Source organism: Paramormyrops kingsleyae, chromosome 7, assembly GCF_048594095.1.
Source record: "Paramormyrops kingsleyae isolate MSU_618 chromosome 7, PKINGS_0.4, whole genome shotgun sequence".
In the NCBI taxonomy this organism is placed as follows: Eukaryota; Metazoa; Chordata; class Actinopteri; order Osteoglossiformes; family Mormyridae; genus Paramormyrops; species Paramormyrops kingsleyae.
This window is the reverse complement of record NC_132803.1, coordinates 28,859,707-28,885,143: the sequence shown is the minus strand read 5'-3', so window position 1 is coordinate 28,885,143 and position 25,437 is coordinate 28,859,707. Positions and strand designations below refer to the sequence as shown.

Here is a 25,437-nt window from a genome sequence, read left to right as displayed (position 1 = left end):
ATTATTAAAACCATAAAGTTGTCCGTCTGCTACCTTAGAATCTCCACTGAATAAGTGTTTGAGAAAACATTTAGGCTAAAATCTGAGGTTATTCTACATCGATTGAAAGTGCCAGTGTGAGTATTAATGAGCAAAACTTAAAATGAAACTAAAACTTAAATGGAAATGGACACTAATTAAAAAAAAATAAAAAATGTGAACCGAAATAAAAATGAAACCGTCATACTTCAAACTGCAAAAAGTACTGTCACCTTTTGACCTTGTTTATCCACAAATACCTCCTCTTTTACAAAATGTTGTTGTCGAGTTGCCCCTTTCTTCGCCTGCACTTCAGTGCTTATCGCTTTCACGATTTACCAAAAGAGTACCATGCATCATAGTTTGTTGTTGTCAAAATAAAATTAACTTAAACTAATCTCATTTTCTGGAGGGAAATTAATCATTTAGGTTAACCCACCAGTCAATAAATGGTCGACAGATTAATTGAAAAATAGTCATAATAGTGGCAGCCCTAGTACTTTTCCTTTTTCCATAAGTAAATGCAGAAATCAACAAAACCAACACATTTTTCATACTTAACTTCACTCATACATTTATGATCATTTTAACGATCATGTGGGCCAATAAAATACCTCCAAGGAAAACTTTTACATTCTGTTTAAGACGCCTTATTTTCGCCCAAACAAATGGACCAGCTACACAATTTAGTATCAGATTTAAGGTACCCCAGGTTAAATGGACTTTATCCTCATTCACTTACATTTAGTCCAGACTACCTTACATCTGACAAGTTATCTGGCTAAGAAAGAAATCCTGACTCATGATACAAACCCCTGGTATTTCGCAGCCTTGGCCAAAATAAGCCAGCAAAAAGCCTTCTGAGGCTCACAGCCTAGACCACAGGGGAGCAGGGCCACGCGGCAGGCGCGGGGGGGAGACGCAGCCCAGCCCCCGGATGCTCTCTCACCAGCCAGAGAGCAGCTCTAGTCCTGATATGTGTGTCCCTCTACTGCTCAATCAACAGCCCCTGCTGGGAGAAGCCAGGCCCACCACTGGGAGAAACGGCGCCCCCCACAGGCTACGAAGCGTACCAGCTGTGTTCCCCCTCAGACAGCATGTCGAGTTAGAGTTGCCCCCCCCCCCCAAACATTCCCTTTACGCAGCCTGATATTTACTTTATTAAATGACAAATACGTTGGCAAAAAAAATTAAATTAAAAGACACAGGTTGAAGAGACAAGCCAACAGGCCTGAGGGGAAGGAAATACAAAGAAGGGAAAGAGAGATATGAAAGTTAGTACGGCTGATATTTATTTCCCCAAAGGAATGAATTGGGCAGGTTTATCAAATTGCTCTCTGTGGAGACACACACAGAGGAAACTAAGTATTAGGGTGAGGGTCAGCAAGGGTCTAAGCACCCCTGGTACAAGGGTCTAGCCCCCCTGGTAAAACTGGTGCCAAGGGGCTTGATCCAGGGCCCAATGGTGGCATTCCTCGTGCGACTTTCGGGATTTGAACCAGCAACCTTCTGATCACGGCCACAGAATCCGAAGCTGCAGTCACAGATCTCCCCTGCTCCCCTTACTTCCAGAAAGGGACGAGAATGGGTTTTAAACCCATACTCCTGCTTCCACATCAGTGCAAATATCCAGCCCCACTGTCACTGCCGATTTTAAATAACAAACACAGGTCGAGGGAATCGGACAGCATGCAGGACGCGCCCCTGTCGCCACACTCCTACACTGACTGCTGTCACTGCACCTTTCCAGCTACAGGAAGTAAATAATTCAGAAAGAAAACAGCAGGATGAGAAACCAGCCTGTCTCTCGACCACAAGCTGTTGCAGAGTAATTTGTGCCACGCCTTGATGAAAGACAATACTCAACATGGAGTCGGACTGGGAATAAACAGAGGAGGGCAACACGAGACCTGGGTCATTCACAGTAAAGGGGAGGGTCTACCAACCGGCCGCCTCACCTCGACATAACGTGCATCTGTAGTCAAGCAAGATTCGCCATCCAGAAACATTTCTCTGGCACACATGATTGTGGATTTAAGAACTTTGTGAAGCGTCAAAAGCAGCCAAAAACATCTGGAAACAGATGAGATACAGATACAAAAGTCCATTGTCTTCTCCTGAAAGGGGTTTTTCTTCTATTTGCATGTCACTACATATAAATTGAAAAATATCCAAAATAGTGAAAAATCAGATCAAACGGAACAAGGAAATCTAATGCAACATGAATGTTTCAATACAGAGTCACCTGAGCAACTGGAGAAAGGCCAAACTGACCAAGGCCACGGTCCGTATCTCATTAAAATTAATTCAGAGTATTCCATCACGTCACAGCTTCAAATACTAATCGTGAAAAGGTGTGCGATTCTCACAAGTGTTTACTAGAAGCTGCGGCGAGTTGGCTGTGCTTGGGAAATTACGCCAGGGAGGTGGTGGAATTTCCAGCGACTCGCGGGCGCCCTCTGCCGATAGATTACTGGCCATTGCAGAATAATTGAAAACCGACGAATCAATGAAAATGCGATTAATGGGAACAGAAAGCCACTGGAAGAAAGGCCTTTAAAATATCGGGAGGCGGCAAAGCAGAACGCAACAAAGCTGCTGCAACTCACATCATGCGGAAAAAATTTAACATACATTCCTAATCAAAATCAGTTAATTGCCAAATCATTTTCAACACTAATTCATGAACTATAGATTTTTCGGTTTCTCTAATGCAACAACTGCGTGCAGACGGCATTCCACGACTATCATATGAATCATGTTTCTGATGACTATCGGATGCACGTTAAATCACATCGCAACAACATAAATTGGATTGTGGGTTTTATTTTAACGTCGACAGTTGGATTCCAGCATTTTGTCCCCCCGCCATCAGTAAAATTAATTTGTGAAGCACAGTTATAATCAGTGGGGATAGCAGGTGATAAGATGGGTAAGAATAAAGATGTAAGAGGTGGAAGATTCTCTGTTCAAATCCTTGCAGGGGCTATGCCGTTATGCTTCTTAGTTAGGGCCCTGGATTTGATTTGATCTAAGAAAACATCCAGGTTTACAAACACAAGAATTGGAAAAGTGCTTAACTAGAGTCTTACAAAAAGGGACCAACTAATTCCACTCATTAGACTTGGTGATTAAATCACGCCACAAGAAAGAGGCTTTGAAGCACTGGGCAGCTCCAGCGTGTAAATCTTATTTCTGTACTCGGGATGTTGCATGAACTGCGGTGTGAGATGCGTTAGGTGATCACATAGCTACTGTAACTGGAGGGGCTTTCTGCTGCTTACAAGCAACTCAGACAGCTGAAAAGTTGGCCAGCTAACCAAAACTCAACGAAATCAGCTTGGATCTATTGGAGTGAGTAGACATCACATCATCAATTTGTAAATACGTTAGAAAGTGCCGCTAGCTGCGTGCAACGGGCTGTCGCTTTGTGTTAATATTACTCCAAGACCCCCTTGGCCCCTTGAGGAGGAAGGCCATCCGAGTGTCCGCAGGCTGCCCCGGAGGCTCCCCCCATACCGAGCCCCATCGGTCCCGTTTGGATCCCTTGGCCCGGACCCCAATGTGCCGGTCGGCTAACTTCAGCTAGCCACCTAGCCGTGTACACAAACAAAGGAAGAAACTAATGCATGTTTCACAGTAGAGGAAAAGCCCCGTCAGTTATACGGGAGAACCTGCTTAAGTTAAACTGTGCGCAAAATAAAGCCCAGTTTTCAGCAGGATGCGATTCCCATTTCCCCCAATTTTCCAATGAAAAAAGGTGGCATTGCATGGCCGGATGGTGGGTGCCGGGCCCCTGGAACTAGCATAGCCGAAACACGCTCCGTGGACACATGCATGTTCCACAGAGATGACAAAGGCCCCGAAATGATCAGTTTGAGAAGCACTCCCCTGCTGATCGTGCCCCCCACATTCATGCACGCACAGTCAGTCGCGGGATCCCCGCATAAACCGCACTTTCCCGAAATCGCAGAAGCCCAGGCGGGCAGTTTGAAAAAAATGAAGGTGCATTGGGATGGATCAGAGATGTGTAGAGGGGGGGCTGCTTAGCCGCGGCTCGGATGGGCCCCGTCGCGGCCATGGGCGAGCCTCCCTCCCACCTCGATCTCACGGGCTCCGGTTCGGCCCGTTAGCCCGGCGACGCGAGAGCGAAATCGGTGGCGGCGGAAAAGTTAAAGCAAAAAGCGCTCCCCTCTTACCTCGGCTTTCACTGAAGCCATGGTTCCTCAGCCTGCGCCCAGTCCCCGCCCACCGCCGCCGTGACGTCAGCGCGCTCACTTCCAGGCCCAGTTAAAATTACGCGCATTTTAGCCCCTCCCCCTTCATTTAAATATCGCTTACAGTTGCCTTGCGGACTCTAACTAGCGGACGCCGAAATCTGGCTATTCTACAGCTCCGACGTAGGCTGGTGGAACGCGCAGTTAAAAATTGATTTATGGAGATGAAAGTTGTGTAGCCGTCTATTGTTTTACACGGCATCCGCAACTGAGTGTTACATTGGAATAATTAGGAGCATTTATTTAGACTAATATCAAGATATAAACGTAATTCTCTACATGCAGAAAATGCATGCTTTCGGTTGTGCATCCCCCAGTCTACCAGTTTTTAATACATTCAGGTTACAAAACATATTTGGGGGACCTTTGACCAGTTTTTATTGCTCCAGTATATTAAGCAGCAATATGAACCACTGTCTGCGGCAGCTTTGCCCTCGATTCCTCTGGTAGGTAAGAAGGGTTGAAGTCCATGTCCGTGCCTGACACTGGGAGGCTGACGGATCTGGATCCAGTTTCCATGGAAATGGGAAAGGAATGGTGGAGTGAGAGACAGCTCTGGAAATGCCGTCTGTTTGCCCGACTGCTCTCCTCATCAGCCCGTGGCCCCATCGAAACTGTTAATATGTCTCTGCAGAAAATGTGGCTAGCTACAAATACTCCCACTACCCAGACAAAGACCCACCATGCACTGCTGCCTCTGTATGCTCTGCTCTAGGGCACTGCACGGGTCTGATTCACAGAGCGAGATTGGGTGACCTTTGACTGGGGACGGCATATTGTACGCTAACCTCATTTCACATACCCAGAAGCTTTAGCAGCAGATGCACTGATTACATTATTACTAAAGCAAAATTTAATTGCGATGCTCCAGTCAGCTTATGTGCCAAGGTGTGACTCTGGATTGTAGACTCAGAGGAAAAGTACTGTATCATCAATTTAATTTCAGTTATTCATCTCACATAGCAGCAAGTCCACTACAAGCTGCAAGTTTATAGGGGGTCTAGAGCCTATCTGAGGAAGAACAGGACACAAGGCAGGGGACAATCTGGATGAGGGACCAGAATTCCATTCCCTCCAAAACAGCACCACACTTCCTGGAAATGAGGGAAACCCCTCTGAAAAGCACCATGGGGGGTGGGGAATTTACACTTTCTATTCACCACCTAACAGCCACGGCCTGGAGATTAGCAGCAGTCTGGCAAACCTCATAACTAGCAGGGAGAAAAGAACATGAAAGCATAAAAACTGCGAGTTCACTCAGCTGAGGGAGCTGCGGCAGGTTTACTGTTCTGCCATCTTTGGGAGGCAGAGCTGTGGAGACCCAAGCTTCATATTAAAAGTCCCCCCATCATCATAAACATGGCTCACTACAGAAGTGTGCATTTGTTCACCTTTGAAGATAATAGGGATAGTATAACTTTTGAGGATTTAATTCTAATGTAAAAGAAACACATGTTGTAGTCTATTCATTTGCTCCCCAATAATCCTTTTCATCATTTACGTAGGTAAGAATTATGCTTTTTGATATATGGCTTTTAATTCCCCAGTGGTTTCCTTTTTATCATAGTATGATATGTATAGTTAAAACAACATTTCCCCCTTTTCAATAGTATTTAAAACAACTCAGATTAAATTAAAAAAAAAGTTATGTTAATTGAAGATTAGAACCACACATTTTAAAACAATTTTATTAATACCATTTACATGTTTGATTTGAAACAATTTGTTGCTGAGCTTTAACATTGATTCACTAAGGTGCTCTTGACAAATCAGTGTCTGGATAGGGGGGGGGGTAGTAATCCGGGTCACACATAGAAAACAGCTATCACTATGCAAAAAAAATAAAATAAAATACAAAACCACAAACCATCTACATGAACTGAAGAAAAAACTGACAAGGTGAAATTAATAAAGCTATCAAACATTCTGAGATGAAAAATGATACACGGTCAAAGGGATTTTTACACAGTAAGACTACAGAATAAAAGTGTAAAATGCCTTTCACATGAGATTTGCCTAGAAAATCATGAGTGTGTTAGTAGTTTCTATTTAACAAGAACAGCAGTAGCAAAATGAGCCTTCTGTGGCTGACCTTGAAAAAGACTGGGAGCTAGATGGGCATGCATCTCCATCGCTTGGGCGATCTGGCCTAGCGCGCCAAAAGCAGTGGAGATCCCATCTCAGGAAAGGACGACAGCTCACCGCATCCTAAACGCAGGCCTCGGAACATGCAACCATATGGGATTTTAAGGCATTTCTTCACAAAATGTTGGGGGTCCATGAAGAACAGCAGTCATGTTGCAAGCTGATCTACCGGTGAAGCAAAACGGCAGCGTAACCATGGCAGAGAATCGGCGAGGACCCGCGCATCATGGCTCTGCTGACTTCACATATTACAAAAAGAAACAGGAAAAGGAGACGAGCAGGACGTTGGCATGGGGGCACGCACGTCTTCTTTATGCCGTATCTATATACACGTCTGCCCAAATGAACTGGTGACAAGTGTCGATGTGGTCGTGTGTTGCACGAGAGAGGGACAGAGCACCATTTCACGGCAAAGAGTACCTTCGCATCTTTAAATGGCTGAGCGATGCTAATCCCAGCTGGTGTCAGAGACCGGAGCAGGTGGAAGCCCGTTGATATCTGGCGTGGTACGGAATCATCATCACTGACGCCCAAGGTTACTGCATGTCATTCTGGGACACGGTGACGAAGCAGCACTGGTGTACCATTTCAACGAACAACAGAGGGGCACGAAAAGGGAGTGATTCACATAGATATCCACTAGGCACGTGCGACAGGAAAGAGTTATGGGACAGGAATGTCCGATTTGATGATGGATTAACCACTTTTCTAAAGTAATGATCCCAAATATAAGTAAAAAACATGCTAGCATGTCCACACACACACACACACACACACACACACACACACACACACAAGCTCACTCACAGTATTAAATTTTTCCAAAGTGCTCTCTGTGCTTTCCAATTTCGTCAGCTACTACGAAAACCCAGCAAGTTAATCAATTCTGACCTTTCTAAAACTGAAACGAGAGGTGGGGGGGGGGGAATGCCAGGGGAATGGTGAAGGATAAGGCGTTACAGCAAACCCAGCAGATGGTACCCCCCCCTCCTGCGGTGTGAGCTTGTGAAGGGGGTGGGGGGGGTCTGAATTCATCCCGGCTCACCACACACCCTCATGGCACCTGTGGTTGGACCACGAATCCAGGGAGGCCCCATGTGGCCCCATGTGGTGGTGATACTCCCCCTAGTGGCCAGAGCACACGGTCACCCACAGTCTCACTTCTCAGAGGCCTTGGTTACTTTCCCCTGGAAAGCTCGCTCGCTTTTTGGTGCAGGTCGCTTCTCAAACACACACACACACAGAAGGCCAGCTTTGGTCACAACAGGAGTGAAAACAGAACAGAGAAACCAAGAGACTCCATGTCCGAATCTGAGCCCTGACTTAAGGCATCACAGATGCTATCATCCAAGCTACATTTCTGTGCATGTTCTTCTCGCTGTCTGCTTGCGGTGACAAAGGACAAATGGGAGAAAAGTACAAGGGGGTGGGGGGGGGGGGGAAAGGAAGCCACAATCCTTTTCCAGGAGTATTAAAAAAGATTCTTTTTAGTCAAAGGTTGCAATGCCCCATCTGTCCTGTAGGGGGATGTAAGACCTTGCAGGGAGAGAATGGTAGCTATATTGTCTTTCATTTCAGCTGTAAGTCTAACTCCGGCTGTTGAAACTGGAGTTGTCACTGCTACAGCTTTCTTCGTAGCTAGGAGGGGGCTCTGCAGAGGAAAGAATATGAAGAAAGAGAAAAGCCGTCAGACTGATTGTCATTAACAAAAACTAAAACTATTAGAAATCATTTTCGTAAACAAGTTAAATAAGAAGATAGAATAAATAGTTACAAAATGAAAAATATAAATCAAAAACTTACTGAAATAAAATAAAAACAAAGGTTAAGTACCTTCCGTTACCATTCTTTAATGCTATTTAGCTAAAGTAATGGTTTATACTTAATTATCATACCTGGAGTATGTTTTGCCCATTTGGAGGACATTAGTATATAATGTGCACTGTAGCATTCTCTAAGGATCACACACAAAAATAGGTCTATAACTAAAATATATAAAAACTAAATAGATAAAGTTAAGATAAAAGCTAATAAAAGCTAATAAAAACTAATAACACTTGAAAGCTAACTGGATATGAAATCAAAATATAATATGAAAAGAAAAACTAAATTAAATAACTCAAAACACTAGAATAACACTTGAATGAGACCCGGTGTGAACCTTCCAAAGACCTTGGCAAAGGAAGGGCAAACGGATACCGTGCCAAATAACAAAGACAGTTTATCGCCTGATTACCTCACAAAAAATGAAAGATATCTTCCCGGCCATAACCTGCAGCAGTCCAGACGATAAGCTGCGCATCAGCTTCTCATGCTGATTTTACTACGGGCTCAAGACAGGACATTGTCCTCCATCTTGTCAGCCTTTAAATTAAACGTCGTCCCTGAAGTGCTCACCGTGCGGGTAGTGTGAACTGCTGTACTCTGGCGGCAGGATGAGGGAACAGGAAGTGGGCACAGGGTTCACGGCGCCCTCGGAGAAGAACGGGATGGTGGCCCCCGTGGACACGCAGAAGAGGGGCCCCGGGCCCTCGGCACAGCGCTGGCTCTGGGGGAAGGTGAGTCCCGGTGCGTAGCTGAAGGCGTTTGGGGACACGGTGGTCTGCTGGCCTGAGGGGTCCTGCTGAGAGTGGCTCTTAGTCGGGATCTCCTCGCTGGCCAGACCCCCCGCGGCCATCTCCTCCTCCAGGTCGTCCTCTGCCGGGGGGGCGCTGGGCATCACGGCCCCGGGGCTGGCGGTGGGCGTCGAGTGCGAGACCGGCCGCGGGGGACAGCGAGGCACCGGGGTGGTGGGTGGGGCGGGCCGCGAGGGACTCAGATTGATGGCGATGTTCCCAATCCAGATGGGCAGTGTCACCACCACCTCAGGTGACTTCAGAGAAACCTGTGACACAGGCAGCAGGGTGTGGAGGAGGTGGGGTCACTCGTCAAGGGCACAGAACATGCCGGCGTCACAGTAACGTGTGACACAGCCATCTCAGACACATTCCTGTCGATTCACCATGCAAACATCTCAGCAACGTCAATTGCCTGCTACATCCATGTTCAAAAGCATCCTGGGTGAAACCCAAGAGATACTGACTCATATTGACTGTGCTGATAACAGACGCTTTTATCCAAAACTGCACACAATTGAGAAATTGAGGTCAGACGTTACAGTCAGTATTGATGGCTGTTGTTGCTCTTTATTTTTTATTATGCGGATCAGACTGCCATACAGTGTAGTATAATAACAATGATATTTACTAGAATCTTCATCACACTGTAGTCACTGTACCTCAGTTTAAACCAGCTGTGCGGGTAGCCTGTCTGAATAACCATTACATTAAATTTTATTTATCAGTAGGCTCAGTCCCTAGAGTCATTGGGTATTAAGGGCCTTGCTCAAGGACCCAACCGTGAAATTACCCTGGGATTTGAACCGGTGACCTTCTGACTATGGGCATAGAATCAACCCACTGAGCCACACAATGCTTTTGCGACGACAAAAATATTAACAAGGTTTATGTCAGGTTGCCCCCCTAAAGGGAGGGGCATACTACATGGTGAGGCATGCATGCCAGGAATATGGCTCGCCCTTTCAAGGGTGAATCGCAAACCCTGAATTTGAGTATTTTTCGACTTGCAGACGGCCCCCCGGGTGTGTTGGTTTTGATCCTCGCAATCATGGGACACTGACCTGGATGAAGTAGTCGATCTCGATAAGCCTGCACCCAGCCAGGACAGACTGAGGCAAGGGGGGTACGATGATCTGCTCCTTCCACTCCGCGTGTTTCCCCGCCTTTACTCCCGCCCCCTCCACCTCAGCGATCGTCCGCAGGTCATAGATCACTCGCTTGCTCCTGTAGGTCACCTTCTGCTCCACAAGGGGGGCAGGGGGGGGGTGGAGGGGTAAAAACAGATGGTTAACAAGGCCACTCACAGCAAGCGGCTTGGTGACTCTGCCACACCAAAAGACTGCACTGCCGGTTATTGACTGCAGTTGGTGCTGTGGAGAGAAAAAATATCCTCAAACACACTGTTACAGGTAAGATTTCCAGGACACACCAAGTATACTCACACAAGGCGCTTATAGATCATGTCAGCAAAATACCCAGCTGTCTGTATGGAAAGGTGGCAAAATTAAGCCTTATATAATAAGTCAGGCTGAATTAAAGCAATTAGCAATTATCAACGTTTATTAATTCAGGGTATGCCCTGACCCCTTGCTTGGCCTAGGTCACAAGGCCACAGTCTTGAAATGTTAACCCTTTCAGCATCATCTTGGCCTATACACAGTGCTGGAACAGTGCCAGGGCTGGATAATCCAAGAGCAGCTCAGATCCGCCGCACTGGCACTCACTCACAGCCAGGGGGCGCCTCTGACCGCCATATGCATGCCACCTCATTCCAGTGCTGCCCTAGGGATTGAAATGTCGGTGAAGGGGCGTACCCAAGGTGTTTACTGGGCTCCTTCCATCTACATGCCATTACTGTGACGACCAGTGCGGTGAAACTCCCTCACATTGCTGTAGGCTGAGATCAACCCTCCTGTGTACAACCAATCTTAGATTTTATCCAATCTGTGACATCATGTATACAGTACACACAAACGCACACGAGGAAATACAGACATATGTAGCAATAATAACATTTCTCTATTTTCTCTAATAGAATAGCTTACAAAATATGCGTGCATTTAGTGGAAGTTTTTATCTGAAGCAACATACATATTATGAGAAAAGATGGTCAGATAGACTCTGGAGCAAATGGGAGCTAAGGGCCACATTGAAGGGCCCACCAATGAAACCACTCTGCTGACCTTGGGATTCGAACCAACAGCCTTCTGAACGTAGGCACCATGTCTTAACTGACGGAGCCACACACTGTCTTTTGGCAAATAATAATTTATACATAATTTTTATTAACCGCCTACCTAATAAGCATCCATCCATCCATCCATCATCTTCCGCTGGAATAATAATCCATAAACAGCATTCCTGGCAGAGATGTCACTGCCATGCGGAGGGGCCGTGCCGCTCACCTGGATGAGGCTGGCTAGCACGCAGCCCGTGTCCTTGCCGGACTTGTTGTGTATCTCAGCAGCCAGCTTGATGACCTGGCCGGGGGTGTAGCCCCGCAGATCAGTCCGCGCCTTCAGCATCAGTGTCCCCGTCTTCACCAGGTGGTAGTTGAACTTCTTCGTCGTCACGGCTGAGCTGGCCTTCTGGGGTTCCAGGGAGAGAGGACATCGGTGGAAAAGGACCAAGAACCATGAGAGCATGAGAGCATGGGAACTCTCCCAGAAGGGGGTAAGGCTCCTGCCTGCACTTCAAACAAGTCTCCGGTGATGACTTTGATTTAAATTAGTGGTTCTCGAACACAACCCCCGCCACCCCACCCCACCCCACAGAACAATTACCGGGGGAGCATATGATCAAGTTTATGTGGGATGAGGAGAAGGTATAACAGTTCTTCTGCTCTCAAAAGGGCGCACAGCAAAAAAGGTTTGAGAACCAGAAATGAAAACAATCACCCAAGACCAATCAAATTATGTTGCAAATTTTTTTAGGGCCCCTGTCACTAGGGGCCCATGGAATCATCTTAACACCCCCCAGGCCCTTCACAGGGCCCCTGTTAAGAACCTCTGGTTTGGATAAACAAGCAGTTTCAAGAGCAGAGCCAGCAAATTAAATTAATCCGGGCCTTTTATTAACCATTCTAAGCTTGTTCTTTAATGTAAATGCTTGTGCGCAGGGCTTTATTAAGCGTGTCATATAACCATATACCAGAAGAAAAAAAAAGTCAGAAATGGTGTAAGGGGCACGAGGGAGACATCTGCCATCTGTGAAGGCAGAACACAGAGCGTGACATTTCACACGGCGCCTGGGGGATTCCTGCAGAGCCTCACCTCAATGTCAGGCACGTCATTCAGGTTGAAGAGATTCAGCAGGTAGAAGGACTTCTGTGCCTTGTAGTCCTTGGAGAAGCGAGGCGTGTCTATGACGGCTTTCATCTTGTACTCGATTTTCCCGAAAGGCCCTTCGTAAGAGGTCGGGGCTGCAGCTGTCATTTGTGGGAGGGGGGGTAGAGGTTAGCGACTTTGCGGACACTGCATATAGATATCTAGCCAAATAATTACAGGCTAAGTTCCATCACCCAGGGGTCTGACAGACACTCAGTACAACTAGTACTGTGGCCCAAACCTTTAAGTTGTAATTTTTTTAAATCAGGGACGTCCTAAAAACGAACGCATTTCAAAATTACACGTATAGATAGTACAGCAATACTGAGCTAACAGTTAGCAGAAATTTAACCAGCACCATTGAACTACTGTATAAATGTATCCAGTCATACAATCAATACATAAATATAGCCATGAGACCTTTATCATTTGGGGGAGATGGTAATTTATTCAGCAATATCTACCCTGTTTATCAGAGAAATTAGCTAAATGATGATGCTGGTGCATCGCTAAGGGGCTGGGCTATCTACAGAGCAGAGGAATTCATCTTCATTTTCTGTCTGCAGATCACAGCCTACAATCACGTACAACCACCCTCTCCACAAATTTCGCTCCAGCTAATAAAAACAAATGATGTTAGCATAACGCTAATGCTAGCTTTTTTTTTTTTGATTCGGACAAAGGGTTCGTTATGTTCTGCCAAGACAAAAAACATTCCTGTTATCAAATGAACATTCATTAACCTTCAGGAGATCCAGATTGTTCTCGTTTTTTTTTAACGATGCTATGTAAACTGCACAATAGGAGACCAACAAGAGGTCTTCCCCTTCAGGGCAAACAACCTCCACGGTGTGGGCCGACCGCCAGCCATGGCAGAGATGCAGCTCTTTGTGTTGCTCTAGACAATGGCTCAAAATGTTTGTATTAATTAGCCGGGGTTAACGGTCCTCTTTTGTTCAATGCCGCTATCTGAAACCATAGTTGCGCATAATGACATCATAGAGAATCATATTTTGACGGCAGGGATTCTGGGGTGATGGGGGGGGGGGGCAACGAGCCAGCAGGGCGTTGGCTGTTGTCATGTTACCAAGAGCGGATTTGGCCAGTGTCCACAAGCAGCCTTAGGGAGCGGTCTGTGTGCGCTCATGTGTGTCTGTGCGGCGCACATGAAGCTAGATGTGGGGTGAGCAGTCTCTAGCTATCAAATTACAGGACAGCGCGCAGAAAATGCCAGTACGAGTGGTACAGATACGTGCTGTAAAATATGTATGATATACATAACTGGACACAAACACATCCTACACAGAGATGGCTTAAGTTGAAGTCAAGTGTCATGCAATTCCAGCAATTCATTTGTATCCTCCATAGAGGACATTATAGTTTTTGGTCACATCGCTCATACTAAACATGCCGCTCTATTAAGTCTTGTTGTTCCGTAAAGAGGATGTTTAGGACTATAAGATGACATCACAAGTGCTGGGGTGTGACCATGCCAATTTCCTTTTCCTCTCAAATCAAAAGTCCCCTCCCCCCACCCTGATCTCAGGAGGATATTTTGATGATTTGCTGTGTCACAGAGAGTCAGCTCAGTGTTACCCGGGTATGAAATGAGCCGTGCGCTGAACTGTGAGGAGCCAGGGCGGCTTGGCGGGACGGGGCGGCTTGGCGGGACGGGGCGGCGGCTTCCGCTTAATGCTAAGCGGCTGCAGCTTTTATCGGCCCTTATGGACTCCTATAGCATTTTGTTGGCAAATTACTGCCGCAAAATCATCCCCGGGTGCCCAGTAAATTCTGCTGCTCGCTCTTACGACAGGAAGCAGGACGAGGACTTCGTACCTCTCGGGGGAAAGTGTGTTTCTGGGTGTCTGGGACACTCTTCACATGATCAAAATTTCTGATTCATATTTAACCACTATTAATTATGATATATATGATCAAAACTTATTAATTCCTGAATCATTCTACTTATATTTCTTCATTAATTAAGATAAGATTAAGATATAAGATATATATATATACATATATATATATATATACACACACACACCACACACTCACACACATACATACATATACATATGTATATATTGCACAGTATTCACATTTTTATATAAACACTAAAATGACATCATAATACAGTACAGCAGGAATTCAGACTGAATGAATCTTTGGATGACTCTTCAGGGGATAAACAGCTCCATGCATACTAACGTGGCTTGAGTTTAGCCCTGTGTGACGAGGGATCAGCTGCACTTTGCTGACATGCGACTGAATACAATAACACATATAATAACGCTATATAAAGGAATAATGCGTCGGCTGGATAATGATCCCTGGCATTTCCCCCTCGAAGCAGAGTGGTGTGCTTGTTTGTTTACGGCTTGTGTTGAAATGCCTCGAGTGTCAGGTGCAGGAATGCGGCAGGGTGGCGGAGTGGGCAGGGTTACCTGGAATGAGGAACTGGAAGGGAAAGCTGTGAGAGCCCTGCGTCAGCGTACCTGTGAGAGATAGACATCGGGCATTTAGTGATCGCCGGGTGGGAGGGGCCACAAACAACAGATCAAGGTCAAAGGTCAAACTAAGGTAGGGCCCATGATGTTGTAACTGAGTTGAACTGCTTACATTGCACACTGGGTAGATATAAACAAATATGTTAAATGGCCAAAAGTATGTGTTCATTGGAGTAATTGGCTAATTAAGCCCCGCCCATTGCTAACACAGGTGCACAGTTAAGCCCACAGCCATGCAATCACTCCAGCAGCAAACATCAGCAGCAGAATGGGCGGCTGAACAGGAGAGGTTAGTGCAGGGGGGACATAATGGGGGGGGGGGGGGGGTTGCATGATTCCAAGGGCCCTCCGAGTGAAAAGGAGCATAAGGACATTTGGATTGTACTTGGACTGCACTGGGTTTGGAGCCCAATATGATGTGATTTCATAGGGCCCAAAACCTGTAGCGGTGCTTCTGCATTTGTGACTGTCAGCTTGGCGCCATGTCAGGATGCTGCCTTCCTAACAAGCCAGTTCCCCGAATTTCCGCCTTCCTTCCCAGCTGTACATAAAACACACGTGGGTGCCTTCTCAGGGAGAGGCAAACACACCTTACCGAGGTGGAGGCTGATAAGAGCCAGAGCAGCAGCGCTGAGAAGCACCCTGGTGGACAAAACGGGAAGTGAAGAAGCCCAACGCAAGCAGGGAGCTCCAGGGTCACCGGGGAGGAGGCGGGTGGGGGAGGGGTAGAGGCCGCGCTGCGCCCCACCCTGCGCCAGGGGCCCGAACTCATTCCTTCCACTGAGTCATAATACCCATATAAAGAGCGATGCCGGGATCGGTTATCAACTGGTTATGGCAGGAGCGTGGAGGGAGGGAGGGAGGGAGAGAGACACGCCCCTCCCCCCCAGCATAGGCCAACACTCCCCAGAAGTCTGCCAGTTCGCCCGGGGAGCTGCACCGGAGTCGTGCCTCTGCAGGTGTCGGCGCCCACGACGCTGTGGCCTGCTCCGTCCAGCCGAGCTGTGATTAGAACATCATTATCCCCCGAGTGACGCGCTCCACATGAACCGGCAAAGACGTCAGGCTCACCTCACACGTCCTTTGTCTTTAGTGCTAATTAATTACTGTCGCCTTTCCCGTCACAGAACCACCCCCCCCCCCCAACCCTGCACTACACTTCCTCATCTCAGATTCAGGCCATCAGGGTGAGAGGCGCCCTGTCCTATTACTGCACTCTTTTCCCGGGTTGATTTCCGTTGGATTAATACCGGCTCTCTGCTCGTGTTTGTCCTGTGCTTTGTCGCTTGGTCATTTTACCCTGCAGCCCAGCAGACCCCGATGTCCTGCACTGAGACAGGTGACTCCACGCAGGACTACACTGAGACAGGTGACTCCACGCAGGACTACACTGAGACAGGTGACTCCACGCAGGACTACACTGAGACAGGTGACTCCACGCAGGACTACACTGAGACAGGTGACTCCACGCAGGACTACGCTTGATGACAAATAGTATAACAGTTATGGTTAAGGACAGTAAGGTTCTGAATCTCTGCTATAAGGATTAGTTGCGGTTTGGCTGCGGTGACCCGACCTGTTCCAGTACAGTAGATGAGTAATAGTTGCACTGGATAAAGTTAATAAGATCAATGTAAACAAAAGGAGTGCAGTAAAGGGGAATAAACCGAGGCTCCGCGGGCTGAAAAGCACCTGATTCATATGTGGCTCACTTTTTCTCTTAAAGGGATTGTTCATGACAGGTGCCACACGTCTTGAGTTGGCCTCGCCCCCAATCCCCCTTAAGAAGCCAGGCGTTCCTCACCAGCGGCGTCATGTGACCAGACACCAGCTGCAGGGGCCTTGTGTCGTAACAGCTGGGTCTCCCGAAACGTAATAAATTCCATTATTTCATGGACTTTTCAAAAAAACGGGAGGATGGAGCGCGTGAACGTGGCTGGGGTTGGTGTTTCTCACGCGTCTCTGGAAGCAAAGGGCACAAGCAGGAAACAGCTGTACTGCTGTAGAAGCGTTTAGGAGAAGAACTGATGTTTCAGCAGTTTCACTGTCCAGGCTGAGATTCGCACCCACCTTCTGACTCAGAGACCCGTTCTTAAAAATCTAACGGATAAGGATAAAATAACTCAGTTACTAGTATCAAGTTTAATCTATGGTGACAAGTTTGGTAGTGAGTTTAACTTTCAGTGCCATTAGTGCAGAATTTTTTTTTTTGGAATATTCCAGCCAAAAAGCTACAAGCAAAGAAAGGTTGATAATTTAAGTCCCAGAAAGACCTTCTGCTTGCATATTGCTCAGCGAGCAATATCATCTAAATGGCTTCAGAAAGATGATTGCTGCAACACGAACAAGCTTAAAAGCCACTATAGCCAGCTTGGATAGAGAGCCATTGCCAGGCAACTGAAACTTAAAATGTCGGACACATACTGGGTTTGAATTCTGTCCAGGTGCACACCCAGGCGTGTTCGATCCTCGTTCCTGAGCCAGATTGGGCTTCTTACGGCTGCCAAGCTGAGAGAGGTGCCCACGGTGAGGCGGAAATCACCGCGGAGGAGACAAGCGGCATGTGGTCCTTTGAAATCATGTTTCAAAGAGGGGTTTTGAGAGAGCGGCCCTCAAAAGGGGCGTCCAGCCCCCATAAAATGGTGGATTAAGGCTTTGCTCACGCCTTACATCTGCACGGCACGCTGGACCCAAAACGCCACATCCTGCACTTGTGACATTTAAGCCTGTATTTTTTTTTGGAGATTTTTTTAAAAAAAGTTTTAAAACCATCAACACAGGACGAGAGCCCCAAGAGCAGATGCCAATTTACGCAGCAGGTAAATATGTGATAAGCAACATGTGATTAAATATCACTAATCAGCGCGGAAGAGCAGGTAATTTGGGCAGAATATTTCCTTTGGGTGGTAGTGTGTGGCTGCGTGGGTTTGGACACTGTGACTGTAACGTCGCTGGTTCAAATCCCACGGTTGGCATAGTATTTTCATCATTGGGTCTTTGAGCAAGGTCCTCAATTGACCTAGTGATTTTTTTTACCATGCATTCTCAGTTACGTGTCACTTCGGAAAAAAGCATTTCCTAAATAAAGGAAATTGTACGTAATAGCTACACAAACAGGCTATATGGATGACTGGTTTAAACAGAGGCACACAGTGACTGTAGCTCCTAGTGAATTTCCAGGTTATTGGACTTTGATGTACAGCAGTCTGATCCACATCAATAAAAAAAATAATAAAACACAGCAGGCATCAATACTAAGGGGAGACTTTGGGCTAAACAATATCCGGAGAAGCAAAATACCCAGCTATGTATAAAAAAGATAACCCTATTTGGATATAAGTGTAGAAAATGTAAGCATGCAGAATGAATGACCAAGACATGGGGCGCAGCACTGCATTGTGGGAACTGAACCACAAGGTCGTCTTCAGAACTCTCAGCATGGGCGCCACTGTCGTTGCTTCTGGGCCCGGTGCTAAGCGTGAAACTCACAGGAGAACCTCAGGGTGCAGAAGCTTAGCTGAGCACCTGTAACCCTGACGACGCATGGAGGGCGGAGAACGGTGCCATGGCACCGTCATCAGAAAGCGTAACTGACGAGGCTCGGATGTGCCGGGTCCAGTGGAGACCAGCTGAACAGAGTCTTGTTTGATTTTTGCTGAACAAGCTGCCTGACGACGGCCTGCTTATCACAAAGACCCAAGACTTCCCAGGTTATGGTGGGCGAGCGTCACTGAGGCTGCGTCACTTGCGGTGTTAACGTTCGCTTGTTCCGCAACACAAATCAAGGTCTGCAGCACATGACTTGTCTGACAATGAGACTTCCTGTTAACATCAACATTTCGGTACGCTGCTAAGACCTGCTTAACCAGAAACAGAATTTTTCAACGTGCGGGAAAAAATTTGACGCTGAACAGGAACATCACCGAACAGCAGTGACTTTTTTTGTTTTGGTTACGAGGCTACAGTATTTAAGGAAGCAGGAATGCAGGGGAAGCCTATCCACTGTGAAAGAGATCCCTACTCCATATCAGAGCTAGCTGCTGTTATTGCTGGATGGAGACAGATAAACACGTCCAAAGGTTTTCCTCCATCCTGCTGCTGGCAAAACTGCCAGAAGATAAGAGGAGGGGTTAGAAACAGCCCAGGGCAGACTCACTGCGACAGGGCATCAGCAGATATAGCCTGCACGCTCCCCCTCCCACCCCCAAACCCCTCCGTCATGCAAAGGGTAAAAAAAAAAATCCAGAATTCCACCTCAACAGGGGCCCCTTGTCGGATTACGAGCTTGGCCGTGCATCACCAGCAGCTGGAATTCGCGGAAGTCTGTCCCGTAATCCAGAAACGGGAGTCATTGTTGGAGCCCAGCCGAGGACTGCTCACAGCAAGACTAGGGAATCAGGAACTGTACATCTGCATGTACAGTCCCCCCCCCCCGCCCCCCCCGCCCCAGGGGAAATACTGACATGTGTCAAAAACTCCTGTCGATACTGCTGACCAGCTGAGGCGTGGTGGTGCCTCGAGGCAGACAGAGGAGGCTCGTTACGTGGTGGTGCCTCGAGGCAGACAGAGGAGGCTCGTTACGTGGTGGCTCTGAAATGTTTCAGGAGCACTGACAAAGCAGCGGTCTTCCTGTCCCTGTACAGTACATCCTGCATCCGAAGCATTAAATGAACGAGGCCGCTTCCCTCTTACATTAACGGGGCAGGGGCCAAGATTTTAAACCCAGTGTGCAGCAGCTAGTTAAGCAGCCAGTAATTCCCACAGATGACTGCGGAGGGTTGGAGAAGGTACAGGGGAGGGAAGGAGAGGACACACACATACACACACACACAGCAGAGCCATCGATGTGTGAAGAACCAGGCAGAGTAGCTGACTGGTCTGTGAGAAGATGGGGAGGATTCAGGTCACCAACAGCCTTTCAAGCTCATCTGCCGTACCAGCAGGAGGTGACCACACACACACACACACACACACACACACACACACACACACACACACACACACACACACACACACACACACACACACAGGGTTACTTCTTCCCCACCTGGTGCTCTGGCTTACCCCAAAATGAACTTGCAGATGTGCAGGGGCATTGAGGACATCTGTGAGCCATCAGCAGTTGCAGCATCGCGTGCCCCCCGCCCTGCCCGCCACCCCGCGCTCACTGCCCAGGGCCTCCCCGTGAGGGGCTGACTGACCATCCCGTATTAGCCTCTGGCACAAATAGCCACTGGTGTTTCAGCCTGGCTCACGGGCCCCTCGAGAGAGGAGCGTTGCCCTGTCACCGTGCCGACGAGGCTCCCCGGCACGGTCTGGTAAGACAAGCCGAGCAACGCCCACTAACAAATGCCCCCCAGCCAGGACCTGTCAGCTCACACTCCTGCAGGTGTCCTGACAGAAGGGTAGAGGATGTTCCGGCCTCGCCGAAAATCTGACTACGCAGCACTGGCGGGGTGACGGCTACCCCTCGCGGTCCCATCTCATCACGCAGAGAGCCCAGCGCCACCAGGCCATATGCCGGCATGTTGAGCAATAGAGATTATAAATTATGAAGTGACGGCCCAAGCAGAGAGCCCCCCCCCCCCCACCCCGGATAAGATAAGAGGCCAATCCGAGCCAGGCACCTGCCGGTCGGTGTTTGGCTTCCCTGTGATTCGCACACGCAGCCCAGGATTTAACGAGGACGACATGCCACGTACTGATGTAACAAGGTCATTGCCATCAACCAAAACTTACAGTACTCTGGTTTTGTGCCCATGTGTTTCTGTCTGATTATCTGTTTGTCTACCCATGTGTAGTCCATGTGTCTGTGGTCTGTCTACCTGCACTCGCTCTGTGTGTGTGTGTGTGTGTGTGTGTGTGTGTGTGTGTGTGTGTGTGTGTGTGTGTGTGTGTGTGTGTGTGTGTGTGCGCGTGTGCCCACAGAGGGCTGATCCACACGGCTCACCTTTATCTGCCACCGACAGTGTGCTGTTGAAGTACTGCTCCTCCACCGCCCACGAGGTGTCGTTCATCTTGCTGGAGACCCCACAGGCTCCTGTACAGCTCACTTTGACGGCTGTGGGGGGGGAGGGGGGGGGGAGGGATGGAGCAGACAAACATAATCGGTGTCATTAACGAAAGGCACTGGAATGAAGCTGTGTCCCGTACGCATCCTCGGGGATGCAGTGGTGACCTTTAGAAGGATTCGCTGACCTACTTCTTTGTTCTTTGTAGCACGATGATTTGGATTTTGGTTCCTAGATCTCCAGTATAGAACCGAGGTTCTGCTCACTGGACACGTCACAAAGCACGCAGTCAGCACCAACTACACCTCTGCTGATTCAGATGACTTCTAAATTAAAGCCTGCGTGGTATATAGACACGCAGCACGGTGCCTCACACCTCCACAGCTGCAGGACTGAATGGACCCCCCCCCCCCCCATAAAGATCGCACGTTCTCCTTGTATTGTGTGGGTTTCCTCACACAAGCCAAAAACAAACTGCTCATACCGTTTGTGAGTGTGTGACCTGCAATGAACCAGCTTCCCGCCCATGACACCCCCACCACAGAAACACACCCCCACCGCAGCAGGCAGCGTGCAGAACCTCCCTCTCTTTATTTTGACTCACACCCCCTTTTCCTCGAGATGGACTGATTCGGAGCGGATACTGGGTGGTTCCAAGTGTGGTGGAGGGGGCAAACTACATCGACCCCCCCAGGCGGGGGCTTCTGGGAAGGCAGCAAGGGGACAGCAGCTTGTGAGCCAACACACAGCTTCAGAAGGTAACTGCTCTGATGGTGTGCCACCCCTAATGAATGCACACCCCCCGCATTCATTAGCCTGGGCTCGGGGTGGTGGGGGGCAGGTCTGTTTATTTGTGCCAGTGACTGTAAAATTCCTAGCAGGGATATCCAGCGGGTAGTGCCAAGCAGAACTGCACACGAATGCTTTCGCTGCGATTCAGAGCGCGGCACGTGGCCTAATCCGTCATCCCATAATAAGCCCTAAATGACGAGGCCACTGGGTCAGGCGGGATGCCGAGCCGAAGCCCCGGGAAATCCCTCCCCGGTCGATAAACGCAGGGAGGCATAAGGTTTCACCCGCAGGGACCGGCTGCAGGGACCGGCTGCAGGATGCGGCGTGTGATGGATGGATGGACACAGAGCCCGTCTCTGCGGAAGGACGTTCTTCTTTAAGAAGCACATAAAAACCAATTAGAAAATTATATGTACATAGCAAGGTGCAGGTGATGCTGTGTGGCTAATATGGGCCCAAATCTCTGTGGGGGGGCAGCTCACAGTGGTACCTTTAATAACCCTGAACCAGATGTCCTTGCTGTGACAGGATGAGAATGCAGACGTGGATGGTGTTTAGGGTGAAAAGGCCACCTAAGCGGGTTAAAGTGGCAAATCTAGCTTCTGTGGTGTTTCGGGGGACCTAAGTGGTCCGAGTCTCCCTGAAAGTCGATATCCTACCTTCTGGGCCGGCGTCTTGGAGAGCAGAGGCAGAGTGCCTGATCAATCTCCCTAATGACCGCCATTCAGAGTGATGCAGGCGCACTTCAGGCACGGCGGAGATGGGCCTGGATACCTCAGACCACCGAGAGACGGACGCTGATGCCTGGTTGGTCAGCTTCCCCACAATGTGACCAATCTGTCACCAATCTGACCAAGCTGTGACCAATCACATCATCCCAGCAATCACCTGCCTCTTCATCCCACTGTATGTTAAATCTAGTTCTCGATCGCTATTCTCACAAAGTGAGCAAAACTAAAGAAATATGTCTTATGTCAATATTTAAAGACTGATATCACCTAGGAAAAAATTCAGACTTGGATCTCATCATGCATCTTTCGGGTCAGCAGTCCTTTGTGTCTTCAGCCACTACGCCACCTGCTGGTCCAATCAAGCCTGGCGAAAAGCAGGTGTCTAAATGCCTCCCTGAGAACAAACATCACAGGACTTTCTCATAGTGACAGACTACGAAAGCCTCAAATCAGCAAAAAGTAACATTCTGAAAGAGGCCTCGATAAACACAATAACATGGCAAATAATTATCCAGCATCATCATTTACCATCAGCCTTAATAACGACAGCGCTAGCAGCAATTATATCAATTACCGCTACAGCAATTATAAAAGCGATCATACTGATCTTTAACAAAGCCAGTCACTACAGGGCTGCTTCCTGCACACATCTTTGTAATAAAGGGTTTAATGGTGCTGAGCACAGATGAGGATCAGGGTACTGGGAGGGTGGGGGGGGGTAGGAGCAAGACGCTCTTCACAGCAGGTGGAAGGGGAGAAGGCGAAGGGGTCTGCATCCTGGAGAGAGGTGGGAAACAGGGTGGGGGGGGGGTTTGTAAAATCCAAGGTGACTGCTGGCTGGCAGTGGGGATTGTGCCAGACTCTGACGACACCCAGCCGGGCATGAGCCAGCAGGGGGTGGCATGGAGTGGAGCGAAGATGGGGGACGAGAGATGTGTGTGCGTGTGTGTGTGTAAGGTACTTACACTGACGAATTAAGAAATAGAATTAAAATACGATAAAATGTAAACAAAAGCACACAAATGAGCTGTAACCCCCCCCCCCCCGCTGGCCTCATACCAGCAGGGGCCACCTGTCCACTTGGTGTGCTCTGGCCCCCGGGTTAAACGCCGGCAGCAAAGCGGGGGGGCAGACACACCGCTGCGGTCAGCATATGTCTGCACCACCTGCAAAAAAGCCGGTGTGTGGCCCGATCGTCGCTGGCGCAACAAAGGTGGCACTACGTTACACGCCGCGACCCTCAGGGATTTCATCAAGGGGACATTCAGAGTTCGCTGCGCCAAAATGCTGGAAACACCATCCTGCACCCCCCCCCAACCCCCGGGGAAGAGTGAAAACCTAATTGAAAGGTTCATCTGAAATACTGCAGCTTCGGGAAAGGAGGCCGAACCGCCTGATTCTGTAATTTCTAGGTGCATTTCTTGCACGGGGAAAAGAATTCTCCTTTCATACTGACTCACTGCAAAAAGAGTTTTGTAACAAAACAATAGGCTAACTGGTGCCACTGGACACAGCTGACAGTATAGCGGCTGGAATTCTGCATGGCGGCGATCAGTCTACCGCTAATGGAGCCGTGTGCGCACATGTGTAAGCAGCTTAAATGCCAAAGTCAGTTAGTTCTGGGGAAAATAACATGCTTTATACATGATGGAGCGGTTTAGCTTTTACAAATCTTGCTCAGGGGTGCGTTTCCCAAAAACACAGCTGCAAAATACATTAGTAACTTACATAGTTGCAACCATGCAACTGAATGGGTCCAACTATATAAGTTGCTAACGAGAGCTTAGGAAACATACCCCAGAGCACTAATCCAGATGGAACGAAGACTCTGACAATGTACTGAGCCTCGGCAAAATTCGCTTCATAACGAGCATTTCTGTCCACAGCGGTGTTCCTCCTGTTTCCACGGGCGGATATTTTTACCGGGGCAATTTGAGGTTAAGTACCCCACCAAGAGGCTAGGACGTGGGGATGTCAGGTCACAGGGCCACGTTCTCTACTGCCGCATGGCCTTCAGCCCCAAGAGAGACGGAGGGAGGCGATGCGGAAAAAACGCTGGTAGGCCCGTGTCTCCTTAAGAAGGATGAAGGTGGGGGGGGGGGGACCAAAATCAAAAATAAGCTGAAAAACCCACTTTTGATGAAAGGCCTGCAGCAACCTTTAATTCCCAGTGTAATGTTAGCGGAGATGAAGGAGGAATGGTAGGCTAGCCATGGCAATGCTAGGCTAGCAATGATGGATGCTAATCTAGGAATGGTGAATGCTAAGCTAGGAATGGTAATGCTAGGCTAATAATGACGGATGCTAGGCTAGCAATGGTGAATGCTAGCAATTGTGAATGCTAAGCTCGGAATGGAAATGCTAGGCTAGCAATGGCGAACGCTTGGTTAGCAATTGCAGGCTAACCCATGGAAGGGTAAAACAAGCAGTCAACCACAAGAATGCAAGTTACTTGGGAACGTCACCAACAATAATGTTCATGTGGCTTTACAAGTTCTTTACCAGAATAATTAAAATACCGCACAACACGCAGTTACTGGTAATGACTTTGCACAAAGGCTGGTGGTGCAGTAAGTCATCGCCACTCAGCTGCCACGCTTCACATTTAGTTTAATGCAGCCTAAGGGCACGTTTAACCTTTGGATGGGCTTAACGCCCCAGCATCAGCCTCACAAGCCCATGTGACGGAGAATTCTGTAAACCGATTTGTTTCATAGTCATCTGGTGAAGAGGAGGAGACATGGAGGTGCTTGGCACTGCCCGATGACCCCCCCCCCCCCCCCACCCCCCCACCAGCAAAGACACGGTCAGATCTTCACCCATCACATCCAGCACCTGGCGGTTTCCTTCCACACCTAGAAAGTGAAGGCCGTTGCAGGCGGTGAGGTCACATGACCTCTTGCAGCTGTGCGCCCCTGTTCCTCCCAGAAAGGAGTGTGTTCCAAATTCCCAAACAAACACCGCGGCGACTAAAGGCAACTCAAGCGAATAACGCCACACTCACTGACG

The 25,437-nt window shown here is 48.3% G+C and overlaps 2 protein-coding genes across 7 annotated transcripts in view; both read right to left on the bottom strand.

Annotated features, from left to right (window-relative positions):
• ehmt1b (euchromatic histone-lysine N-methyltransferase 1b) overlaps positions 1-4,295 on the bottom strand; it is a 38,831-nt gene extending 34,536 nt beyond the window's left edge. For all 5 annotated transcript variants that reach the window (XM_023831474.1, XM_023831479.1, XM_023831476.1 and 2 more), the window contains exon 1: positions 4,218-4,295. In XM_023831474.1, the coding sequence (XP_023687242.1) occupies positions 4,218-4,238 (21 nt within the window). In that variant the 5' untranslated portion in view covers positions 4,239-4,295. The remainder of the gene's footprint in view (positions 1-4,217) is intronic.
• A 1,672-nt stretch (positions 4,296-5,967) lies between these two features.
• Positions 5,968-25,437, bottom strand: part of arrdc1b (arrestin domain containing 1b) — a 35,218-nt gene continuing 15,748 nt past the window's right edge. For both annotated transcript variants that reach the window (XM_023831512.2, XM_023831513.2), the window contains 7 exons: positions 20,845-20,955; positions 14,832-14,882; positions 12,331-12,485; positions 11,464-11,646; positions 10,120-10,296; positions 8,838-9,324; positions 5,968-8,091 (listed from right to left, as the gene is read on the bottom strand). In XM_023831512.2, coding sequence (XP_023687280.1) covers positions 8,027-8,091; positions 8,838-9,324; positions 10,120-10,296; positions 11,464-11,646; positions 12,331-12,485; positions 14,832-14,882; positions 20,845-20,955 — 1,229 coding nt within the window. In that variant the 3' untranslated portion in view covers positions 5,968-8,026. The remainder of the gene's footprint in view (positions 8,092-8,837; positions 9,325-10,119; positions 10,297-11,463; positions 11,647-12,330; positions 12,486-14,831; positions 14,883-20,844; positions 20,956-25,437) is intronic.